The 12055-nt window shown below is 41.4% G+C and overlaps 1 protein-coding gene across 1 annotated transcript in view; it reads left to right on the top strand.

Annotated features, from left to right (window-relative positions):
- Positions 1 to 2160: 2160 nt before the first annotated feature.
- LOC109928015 (genetic suppressor element 1-like) overlaps positions 2161 to 12055 on the top strand; it is a 220874-nt gene continuing 210979 nt past the window's right edge. Inside the window, exon 1 of the mRNA XM_048608961.1 lies at positions 2161 to 2359. Within this exon, the coding sequence (XP_048464918.1) occupies positions 2281 to 2359 (79 nt within the window). The 5' untranslated portion in view covers positions 2161 to 2280. The remainder of the gene's footprint in view (positions 2360 to 12055) is intronic.

The raw sequence follows: 12055 nt of genomic DNA, 5'->3' as shown, positions 1-12055 counted from the left end.
AAACGGCTGGAAAGGATGACCACCCGAAACCATCTGACTTATTTTGTGGTTTGGAGCCACTTCCCTGTCTCAAAACAAATAAAAGAAAAATCCACACTAATGTGAGTCAATGCTGTTCTCCGAAACCGATCAAAAGGGTTTTATCGAATTGAATGGATCATTCTAAAATAAAAATGCTGGCCATCTCAAACCCTCAGGGGTGTTAACCCGTGCCATAGATGTATGATCAACATGAACACTGCATCTTTTTTTAAAAAAGACTTTGAACTTAGAAAATGGCACAGGGAGGCAGCCATGTTGTTTGAGGGATCATTTAAGAGCTGTTTGAAGACACGTCCACTAAAACCAGGAAAGCATCAACACAGCGAGACTGTGAAGCAGACCTGAAATAACACCAGGCAAGACACCAGACAACCAAAACAAGTGACCTGTCCAGGTTAATCTCCTCCTCAGAACCAAATCTATAGAAATTTGACTGCAAGGAACCTCAGAGCCTTTTGAGGATCTTTTAATTTACAATTGAACTTTATAGCATCAAAACCATTAAGACACTATAAGCCTGCCATATGGAGGTTAGAGATTATAAATTAGAAACAGAGATAATTATGATTTGTAAAAGTACATTACCTTCATTTTTATCTAATCTCCATGTTTGAAGGCATTGTTTGAAATTAAATATGAGCAACATCGCATTTCATTTGGGAGTAAGTGTATGCGAATAAGTAGGCTTCTTTAGTTTTAAACTCAAGAAAGCTTGCTGTTGAATTATTAAATTGTAAAGTTGAGACATGCATTCCAAAGGTTAGAAAGATATATTTCTTTCTTTCAACATCTACTGATCACAGGGAATAAGAAAACACACATATTGTTTCTATGACAGAGTGGATGGCAATTCTAGTAGTTAAATGTAAGTAAAAAAGACAATTTTGTTACAAAACAGGGACTCTAGCAGGTTAGCAGCTACTATCCAGAAATTTAGCCTTTAGTATAAGAAAGTTAGAGTAATGTCAAGGTAGCTGCAGAGGTTGTGAAACGTGAGCAGTAATAATAATGTTTTAGATAATTTTATTCTTGTTTAAAATCTACTGTACTACCACCTCTTTTCTACTGGTTTCTGCAAGGAAACTGGTTTAAAGGCAAACTGTTTCCTGAATTTTGTTGATTCATTTGTACAGTTATTACTCATGGGTACGCTGAAGAGTCAGGGAAGAGTTGATTTTTGAATGTTCTTCCTAATGAAGTGCCTAGTTTACATTAGGGGCCTCCCCAAGGCAACTAAAAGTAGGAATTGACTGTATTGGGAATTTGAAGAGAAAAATGTGGTGCCATTTAAATAATGCTGAGTACAATTTCAATAAAATTACCAAATGGAAAGATTTTAGCACGTACTGTGCAGTAAACCTGTCATTACAGACTGGCATTTATATATTCTCCCTTACGTTTCTTTTCCATTTACATTAGTCGAGTGGACTGTATAATATGCAGCCATAGGGTGATGCTGATATTGACAGTTTCTCTCTAGACCCATTATATATTGCTTTTTTGGAATTGTTTTCCCATTTGATGGACTGTACCTCCTCCCGTTCCTGTTCTCTTCAGCCAGGACCTCCATAAAGGCATCAGGAAACTGCCAACATACTTTACAGATTGAGACATTATTGACTGCAGAGACCAATGTTACAAATAAAAATGTAAGCTCCCTTCAAGAAGGATCTCAAATTGCCCTCTGCAAAGCTGCCACAGATCCAACTCTGGGAAAGGGCAGACTACTATTACCAATACACTCAGACAGGCAAAGACTGCACCAATTATATGTGAATGAGGGCTGGCTGTTAACATTCATTGGCTATCAGAATGAGGATGCCAAGTGATTAACATTGGTACAATCTGCAAAAGGTTAAGTTATTTCTACAGTTAACCACAAAAGTTTTTTTCATCTGTTACTATCGGTTAGTGCACACGGATGCCTGGAGCTAATTAGCCATGCTCTAACCATTTGCTTAAACATGCCAAACCATCAACAGATAGTAAAATAGGTGCAAAAGAGTGAACTTGTGCTGCTACCATTAACTGCAAAACAATTATCAGTGTCAAGAAACTGTTGGTGCTGTGTAAGCACATTCTGACCAATTAGGTAGGAGAGGGTCATTTCCTGTTCTGCAGAAGGTCTTACTCCAGCAGAACAGAAGTATTCGGTATAACAAGAACAGATATGACTCTATCAAATTGCTTGCACCCAAGCTAGAAAAAGGAGAAATCATTGATTTTTCACAATACAGAATGGCATCCAGTTATACTGCCATGTATCTTCAAATGAAACTGAGGGATCCCAGGAGAAATCTACGTCGATCTTCAGGAGGTACAAATTTATTGATTACACTATCAATAATTAATATCTGTTTTACCATTAGAGTAACATTGAAACCACCAAATGGAGCTTGTACTTTGTGTCGACAAAGTAGCTATTTGTTAGGTTGTGACATGTACTTATTTAAATTGCCAGTTATAATTCAGGACAATGCCTTCAAATATTTCACATGTAGACAGGCTGAAGATATTTTTGAGTAGAATAGAATATTCAACAATTTTCTTTTTCCCAAGCAAGTAAAAGGGAAATTATGAACAAAATAAATAAGCAATTTAACCCACTCAAAGAAATGCTTAGACTAAAGAAAACTGCTACCGCATTTCTTAATAAAGAAAGAAGTTAAATGCTCTCAGTTTTTTAGTAACTTTTGTTCTATTATTAGACTTCATCTGAGGAACATATCCTGTCAATTCTGTGTGTGTGGTTAAGCTCTACTTTCTGCTATCTGAGCAAGATGATCTTTGCACGACACTTGTTCCGGCTGTGTGGTCTATTTCACAGGAAACAGTCAGTGATGAGAACTAAAGTAAAGAAAGGGTGTACTCAACCACATAGCTGCTCTTCGCTTTTGTTTAAATGCATAAAAATGTCTAAGAAAGCATCCTCAGCTTCTGTATTTTGTGACTATGAGTTGCTTGTCTCATTTCCTTTTTTAGTATTTAGTTTCAGCTGGGTGAAGCACTGGAACTGAAACCATGGTTCACAAATAACTGGATTTTTTAAGGGAATGGGGAACTTGACATTTAACATGCATGTCAGCTTATTTGCCTAATTTAAAATCTATAATAAATTTGCATTAAAAATAATCCAATTCGTGGTCTATGCATCTGGTTCTGGTGCACAACCAATAAAAGATGTCCACAATTTATCACTCTTTAGCCATTAATCAATTTACAAAATGCATGAGTTGATAGGTGTAGTATTGAAATAATTCACTACAGAATCTTCCAACTTACGTATAAAATGTCATCTCTCCTATTTTCAAGTCTAATCACTAAGTTTTGCTTCCAAAAGGTACCTTTTTGCAGGAACTAGGCACTTCAATTCTTCATCCTTTATATACCTTCCATGCTTATCCGGAGATTCTTGTTTGGAATTTATTGTGTATACAGCCTCGCAATATCTCTTTAAAGGTCCTTCAGCCTTCATAACTTTTTGCGTCGACCGAATACAAGTTTACATGTGTCTAATACAGACTCTAATTTTTATGGCCTATTTCAATAGCACATATCTGGCTGTAATTCTAGTTTTACTATTATCCCATTGCCTCTTTCTTCACTTTCTCAATTTTCCATACAATTTAGCAAAAGCATTAGATGGATAAGATAAAAATATGTAACAGGTAAATTCCATGAATATTAACAGCTTATAAAATGTTCTGGGTTAGAAGAGTCATTTTAGTTTGGAAAACACTTCTCTTTAAATCCTTTTAATGAGATGCGAGCTTCACTGGCAAAGCCAATATTTGTTGCCCATTCCAGATTGCTCCTGAGTTGGTGGTTACTATCTTCTTGAACCACAGCTGTCCATCTGGTTTTGTTACATCTACAATTCAATTAGAGAGGGAGTTCCCGGATTTTGACCCAGCAACGGTGAAGCGATAGTGGTACAATTCCAAGTCAAGATGGTATGTGGCTTGGATGGCACTTTACGAGTGGTAATCCCAGCCAAATCTTAGAATGAGCAGTTTTTTTAGAAGGGGTTTTGTGGTAATGGGGAAGGAAATACTTTCTTTTAAATTGGTGAGAAATGTTCATTTCTCTTGCATCACCTCATGTAGCCTCTGTGTATGTACTGTACAATGTGCATTGGTGGTTATCCATTGTAACAATTGATGGTTAGTCTTATAGCCATATCCTCCAATTGGCTCATGGACCTAGCATTGTGCACTCAAAGATAAACAACATTTATCTGAGGGCAGTTGCAGAAAAGCCTTCAAGCCATTGTGGGAACCCTCTCCAAAAGTCACAAGAAAGGAGGCATGCTGCCAATGCAATTGACCCACCAGATCAAATGGGTTCATAAGAAGCCTACTCAGATAAACTAAAACAAAATGCAACAGGTACTGGAAATCTGAAAGAAAAACACAAATTGCTGGGACAACTCAGCATGTCAGGCGGTCTTTGTGGAGAAGAGGAGTTATTGCTTGATATTTTCATGTGGTCTTGGTCTCTGGCTGGCGATCCAGCGAGAGCCCAACATCACCTCAGGCTGTGCATGATTAATGACAAGATGTAGGTCACGGAGGAGTAAGGGTAGGGGGCAGCATGACTAAGGGGCTAGCTTTTAGTGGCGTCTCCCCCGATAGGGTGGCACAGTGGCTCAGTGGTTAGCACTGCTGCCTCCCAGTGCCAAAGACCCCGGTTTGATTCCAGCCTCAGGTGACTGTCTGTGTGGAGTTTGCACATTCTCCCTGTGTCTGCATGGGTTTCCTCCGGGTGCTTCAGTTTCCTCCCACAGTCAAAAGATGTGCAGTTAGGTGGATTGGTCATGTTAAATTACCCTTATTGTCCAGGGGTATGCAGGCTAGGTGGATTAGCTATGGGGTTACAGGGATAAGGTGGGAAGTTGATTCTGGGTGGGATGCTCTTCGGAGGGTCAGTGTGACTTTGATGAGCAAATGGCCTGCTTTCCACACTATAGGGTTTCTGTGATTCTAAAATGCAGCTTTTTGTTGGGTCCACTAGTGGACTTGGATATAAATCCCTATAAATCTGTGAAAGATGGATTTCAAGCTTTCCATGAAACCTTGTGGAAAGTTTGTGGTTCAGGACTCCTCTGTGCACCTTAGCGAATGACAACAGGCCCTCTGGCTGATAGACAATGCATCAACTATGCCACTGTGCATGCCAATCAGCCTTTCCTTGTGCATTGCCCACATCTGAATCCTCACCAGTTACCTCACAATGAAGTGAAAGGTCATATGCACTCTATTCTTCCCCAACACCACCCTCCCACCCCCATGACCCATGACTCAGCATGTGCACATCTAATCCTTAAACTGCCTTCTAAGGTATGCACATTGCCTAAATCTGAACTAGATGAGTGTCAAATCACATGACAATGTTTCGCCCTCAAAAATTTGTGTTTGGCTGGGAATAAGAGGGGAAACATAGATTGACCATGTTCTATAATACATCGAATAGACTGACGGGTATTGACAGAAACAAGAACCTGGCATCCTCCAGCAAGGCCAAAACATGAGGAAGCCATCCATACAGGTTACAAGGTCCATTTGTTTCTAAGATAGTGTATTAACCAATTTTCCTCTGTATGAGACAAGCTATCAAAAGCAATAGTTGTGATCTCATTATTTGAAATTTTCATGACTTTTCTTTAGATTATTTCCATGTAAAACATTTCATTATTAGGACTGCTGCCACAGCTGGTTTAGCTAGTACAATCCATAAAAATGTTGGTGGAATAAGGATATCATTCTGAGATGCTGATACAACAGTTAGGTCACAAGGGATCCAGGGAAAGCTGGCTAATTGGCTTCAAAATTGGCTTGAGGGTAGGAAACAGAGGGTGAAGGTTGAAGGTTATTTCTCAGACTGGAGGCCTGTGACTAGTGGTGTGCCACAGGGATAGGTGCTGGGACCTTTGTTATTTGTTATTTACATAAATGGTCTGGATATGAATGTACAAGGCATGATTAGTAAGTTTGCCGATGATGCAAAATTAGGATGTATCATTGGTAGTGATGAATGTTATCAAAAGTTACAGAGGGATCTTGATCAGATGGGGAAGTGGGCTGAGGATTGGCAAATGCCATTCAATACAGATCAGCGTGAGGTGTTGCACCTTGGAAAGTCAAACCAAGGTAGGACTTATACAGTAAATGACAACAAGATCCTGAGGAATGTTGTGGGGCACAGGGACCAAGGAGTACAAGTACATAGTTCGTTGAAAGCAGTGTCACAGGTAGATAGGGTGGTGAAGAAGGCAATTAGTATGCTGGCCTTCATCAGTCGAGGCATTGAGTATAGGAGTTGGGACGTTATGTTGCAGTTGTGTAAGTAGTTGGTGAGGCCGCATTTGAAGTATTGTGTACAGTTTTGTTTACCCTGTTATAGGAAAGACATAGTTAAACTGGAAATTGTGCAAAGAAGATTTACAAGGATGTTGACTACAAAAAGCGTGGAAACACAGGTTGACCATGACCTTTTATACATAGAATAGATTGATGGAAAGTAGGCCTGAGTTATAGGGAGAGGTTGGCTAGGATAGGACTTTATTCCTTGGAATGTAGGAGAATGAGGGCTGACCTTATTGAGGTATATAAAATCATGAGTGACAGAGATAGGATGAATGCATGTGGTCTTTTTCCAATGGATGAGGAATTGAAAAATAGAGGGCATAGGTTTAAGGTGAGGGGGAAAGACTCAAGAAGGATCTGAGGGGCAACTTCTTCATGCAGAGAGTGGTGTGCATATGGAATGGGCTGCCAGAGAAAGTGGTTGAGGCAGGTACAATAGCAACATTTAAAAAACATTTGGATAGGTACATGGATGGGAAGGGTTTAGAGGGATATGGACCAAATGTCGGCAATGGGAACTAGCTGAGTGGGCACCATGGTCAGCATGGCCCAGTTTGGGCCGAAGGGCCTGTTTCCATACGGTATTACTGTATGACACTATGATTATGAAAACTGAAAAATGGAAGAGGTCAGCTCTTTCTGTGAGTCTTGAGGACTACTGGCTGACCAAATGTAGTCCTTGCATAACTGAAAGCATAACGTCACCCAGGACAAGAGCAGGGGAAAGCAGAGGTGCATAATTACAGGATTATAGGATAAGGACAAAGTTGGATTTGTGGAGATGTACTGCACAGAATCATGCTTTCATCATTGATAGCTCCAGTGACACTGCTGGCCTTGATCTATTTTCCTGTCATTATAATTACATGGCATTCACTACATATAGTCATGCCCATCTTCCACTGCTTTGCTTTTTCTACTGGGTATTCTGATCCAGCTTATCCTGCAAAAGGGAAAGTGTCAATAAGTTTATTTGCAATGAATTTGGATGCTAGGCCTTGGCTGAATAGATGAAAGAGTACTGAAGCTGTGAGGTGGGGTGAGAGATTTGCTGTAATGGCAAGTGGGTGGGGTACAGTGTCAAAATGTTAAACTTGAGCCTTGATTGCTGGAGATTGTTGGTGCGTCTGTGGTGAGCGGGTGATATATTTGAGTAGTGTGAAGTCGAGGGTGCAGTGACCGGGATGTGACATTTGAAGATACATCACCTGGCCCTGATTGCTCAAGTGAGATCATTGAATTTGTTCCGACACTGCATCCAGATCTGATGTTTGGAACAGTCTTCTTTGGCTATCTGCTTTCCAGGTTTTTCAGTCTCCGTCTCGAGACCTCCTAGCCCGTGCAAACAAAGTACATGACCTTACTTTCAACTTTCAGAATTAAGGCCTACGGCAGTCCATCCACACCCTGCCTCTGGCCTCCTGCACCGTTACTCCAGTTTGTTCCTGTTCCTTGATTGATTTGTCACCCAGCTGAAAGAACTGCTGCAGGCTGAATTTATGAAGTGCAGGCTGCCTTTAATTGATGCAAGCTTTGCAGGAATTTACACACCTGTAGTGAGCTTCATGCCACTGTCATGGAAATGAGAAGTCAGTATAAAGTTTCCATGTAGCAGCATTGTTTTCACATGGAACGCAGGTTAATTGTGGACAGCAATCTCCATGTCAGTTATGAAGTCTTATTGAATGTTTGGTCCCTCTGTTGACTCAAGGTGTACTTTTAATATGGTCTTGATTTCACGGCTTGTCATCAAATTGATAGTCTAAAGCCTACTGGTCACACCCTTATTCTGAACACAACATTTCATTGCCGGTTTTAAGGATGGAGGCATCAGAGTCAACACAAATCACTGGAGAGAACCACGGATTGGAAAAGAGAGAGAGAGAAATACAAATTAGAAGGGATAAAGAAACATAAACTGAAAGTTGGAGAGAAAGAAACACAAACTGGTCAAGAGAGGAAGGGAAAATCATAAACTGGGACAGAAAAAGAGAGAAACTGGAGAGAGAGAAAGGAAGAAAGAAACACAATGGGGGAGGGAAAGAGAAACACCAAACTGGGTGGATAAAACCATACTTGTTGCATAACTTGCTTTTTGTGTTCTGATTACAGAGTCTTTGCTGTTTGCTGCATCTAATGCTTGCAGGTATTGGTTTCCAGCTGCAGTGGTGTTGTTTTCTGTCATCTGCTAATTGTGAACAAAGGCTGCATCCTTTCTTTGTCAATTGGCCTGATTGTATGCTTCAATAGGTTAGACAATCACAGATTGCACTGCTCATTCTGACAAGTCATGAATTCTAGGGTTGACTCTTTCATGCAACTGATCTTCTAGGACTTCCCATTTCCTTTGGGGGATCTTTCTGCTCATCTTCAGTTTATTGACTCTGCAAGCTCGCAGCCACAGCTATGAATATCATGACAGCTTGTTTAACCAGTTCTGCATCTGTTTGGTCTATGAAACATAGCTTTAGCCTTTGTTTAAAAAATCTGATTTCAAGTAGTATACTTGTGGTTTTCCAGTTCTTGATGGGGGATTTGACATCCTTGTGTTGGTCTTTTTGTCTTTTCACTTTACTTTTAACTTTGCACATTGCTTCTGTGCTTTCAGTGCTGTAGTTAGTGTTTCTTTCTACTTTCTTTGGTTTGGAATCTGTCTTGGGGTTTTATTCCGTTTCGAGTCATACAGCGTGGAACAGACCCTTCGGTCCAATCAATCCATGCCGACTATAGTCCCAAACTCTGATGAAAAGTCGTCTAGATTCAAAATGTTAGCTTGCTCTCTCTCCATGGATGCTGTCTGACCCAGTGTGATCTCCAGAATTTGTTGTTTTCAGCATAATCCCAAACTAAACTAGTCCCACCTGCCTTTGCATATCCCTCCAAACATTTCATATTCATGTACTTATTCAAATGTCTCTTAAATCTAAATGTACCTGCATCCATCATTTCCTCTGGAAGTTCATTCCACACACGAAACACAAAAAAATGCCCCTCGTGTCTTTTTGAAATCTTTCTCCTGTCACCTTAAAAATATGCCCCCGTGTTTTGAAAGCCCCCACTCCAGGGAAAACACATCTGCTATTCACCTTGTCTATACCCCTCATGATTTTATAAACCTCTATACGGTCACCCCTCAACCTCCTACACTCCAGTGAAAACGTCCAGCCTATTCAGCCTCTCCTTATAACTCAAACCCTCCATTCCTGGCAACATCCTGGTAAATCTTTTCAGAACCCACTCCAACCTAACAATATCCTTCCTATAACAGAGCGACCAGGACTGGACACAGTATGTCAGAAGAGGCCTCACCAATGTCCTGTACAACCTCAAGGTGACATCTCTGACTCTGCACTGTTACCAAATTGTTTGAATTTGAACACACCTATCCTTAGCTCAGCCCAAGGCACAGAATGGACATTCAAATGAAATATCCTTTATATAGGGTGGGTTTAAATCAGCTGACTACCTGCATAAACCTGGCCAGCCTGGAGATAGACATAGTTTGTGAAGAAATTTTTAAAACTGAAAGTTTAAACTTTCAATGAACTGGTTTCTGCCATCCAGGACCAACTACAAAAATCAGTGATGCTGAGTTTACTGTCCGAGACTTGGCTCAGATACATGAGACTACTAATGCTGTTCCAATGCTGATTAATACCCAGTAAGACACTGAGATTAACTATAACTGAGATCCCCATTTATGACCCTGACCCAAACTGACAGCTTTACTACCTTTACTACCCCTTGACCTGATCCAATGACTCACCTTCGCAATCACCCACCTACCGACTCACTCCACCCACTGAAAATCCTCAGACTTTTTAAAGATTTAGCTGAATATAGCAGCTATTGTGAGAAGGGGGCATGTCCTCTCTACATTTGTCTACCCTTGTGCTCACTTGTCTTCTCCGGGGATAGCTGCACTGACCCGTTGGTGCTTCATCTCGGATCAAAAGTGTTGGCTGTAAGTTCACAAAAAGATTCGGGTACCGAAATCTTTGCAGACAATGTCAATGTGAGCGTCATCAACACTGAATGGAAGGTCTGGACCAATGTGTACCATTACTGGAGTCAAACAGATTTTGTTTCTTTCTGAACACTAAATCTTATCTCCCTGAAACTGAATTTCTGTGCAGCATTGTGGGAGTCAATGAATGTGTCAGGTTTTTATGTTGTTTTTCTTTATTGTTTATATAACCTGCTCTGAATCACAGAATGTCATGAAACTGTATGAAAACTAGTTACATATCTTTTTCCATTATTTATCTTTAAATCTTTCAATACTTCTGTGTGTTATCTTTAATTTATGTAAGTCACCTCATTCCTAAACAGAAAGTAAAATATTCTGGTTGGGGCTTTCTAATACCGAGATGTGGTAATTGCTACCCCACAGCGCCAGGAACCTGGGTTCAATTCTACCCTCAGGTGTCTGTGTGGAGTTTGCACATTCTCCCCGTGTCTATGTGGGTTTCTTCCAGGTGCTCATGTTTCCGCCCACAGTCCAACAATGTGCAAAATTAGGTGGGCTGGCCATGCTAAATTGTCCATAGTGTCTACTATGTACCAGCTAGGTGGGTTAGCCACGGGAAATCCACGGTTACAAGGATAGGGTGGGATGCTCTTTGGACAGTCAGTGTGGACTCGATGGGCCGAATGGCCTGCTTCAACATTGTAGGGATCCTATGATTAGATGTTTAGAAAGTCAGATTCGAGCGACACCACATGTCCACTGATCAGCAGGACAACTAACCTGATCTAGCCCTCGGAACGTACAATCTCTGAAGCTTCCTGAACCTACTTTGCACATTGTCTCCAAATGGTCCCCGAGGCCTGAAGGGGAAGGGAGATTCTTCTTGCTGCACTGGATCTCTGCTGGTCTTTCAGATATTATTCAGCACCCAGTGCTCCCTCCTTTTTTCAAAACCCCACTCACCCCTCTCTCTATCCATCAACCTACTCCAATGCTTTTATAAGCCACAGCTGTTTGTAAAAAGTAAAACCTATCAGCTTGTTACAACTTCCTGTTGTGCAAAGTTTTAGCTCCCTCTAGTGTAAGCCTATTTGAGCTTAAATAACATTTTGAAGGTACTTGACTGTGTGCTGAGATAGTAGGAACTGCAGATGCTGGAGAATCTGAGATAACAAGGTGTAGAGCTGGATGAACACAGCAGGCCAAGCAGCGTCAGAGGAGCAGGAAGGCTGACGTTTCGGACCGAGACCCTTCTTCAGAAGTGGGGGAGGGGAAGGGGGTTCTGAAATAAATAGGGAGAGGGGGGAGGCGGATAGAGGAGAAGATAGGTGGAGAGGAGACAGACCGGTCAAAGAGGCGGGGATGGAGCCAGTAAAGGTGAGTGTAGGTGGGGAGGAGATAGGTAGGGAGGAGATAGGTCAGTCCAGGGAGGACGGACAGGTCAAGGGGGCGGGATGAGGTTAGTAGGTGGGAGATGGGGGTGGGGCTTGAGGTGGGAGGAGGGAATAGGTGGGAGGAAGGACAGGTTAGGGAGGCGGGGACGAGCTGGGCTGGTTTTGGGATGCGGTAGGGGGAGGGGAGATTTTGAAACTTGTGAAGTCCACATTGATAACATTGGGCTGCAGGGTTCCCAAGCGGAATATGAGTTGCTGTTCCTGCAACCTTCGGGTGGCATCGT

The sequence above is a fragment of the Rhincodon typus genome, chromosome 2 (assembly GCF_021869965.1).
Source record: "Rhincodon typus isolate 14 chromosome 2, sRhiTyp1.1, whole genome shotgun sequence".
NCBI classification, from domain to species: Eukaryota; Metazoa; Chordata; class Chondrichthyes; order Orectolobiformes; family Rhincodontidae; genus Rhincodon; species Rhincodon typus.
This window is presented reverse-complemented; position numbering and strand designations above follow the sequence as displayed.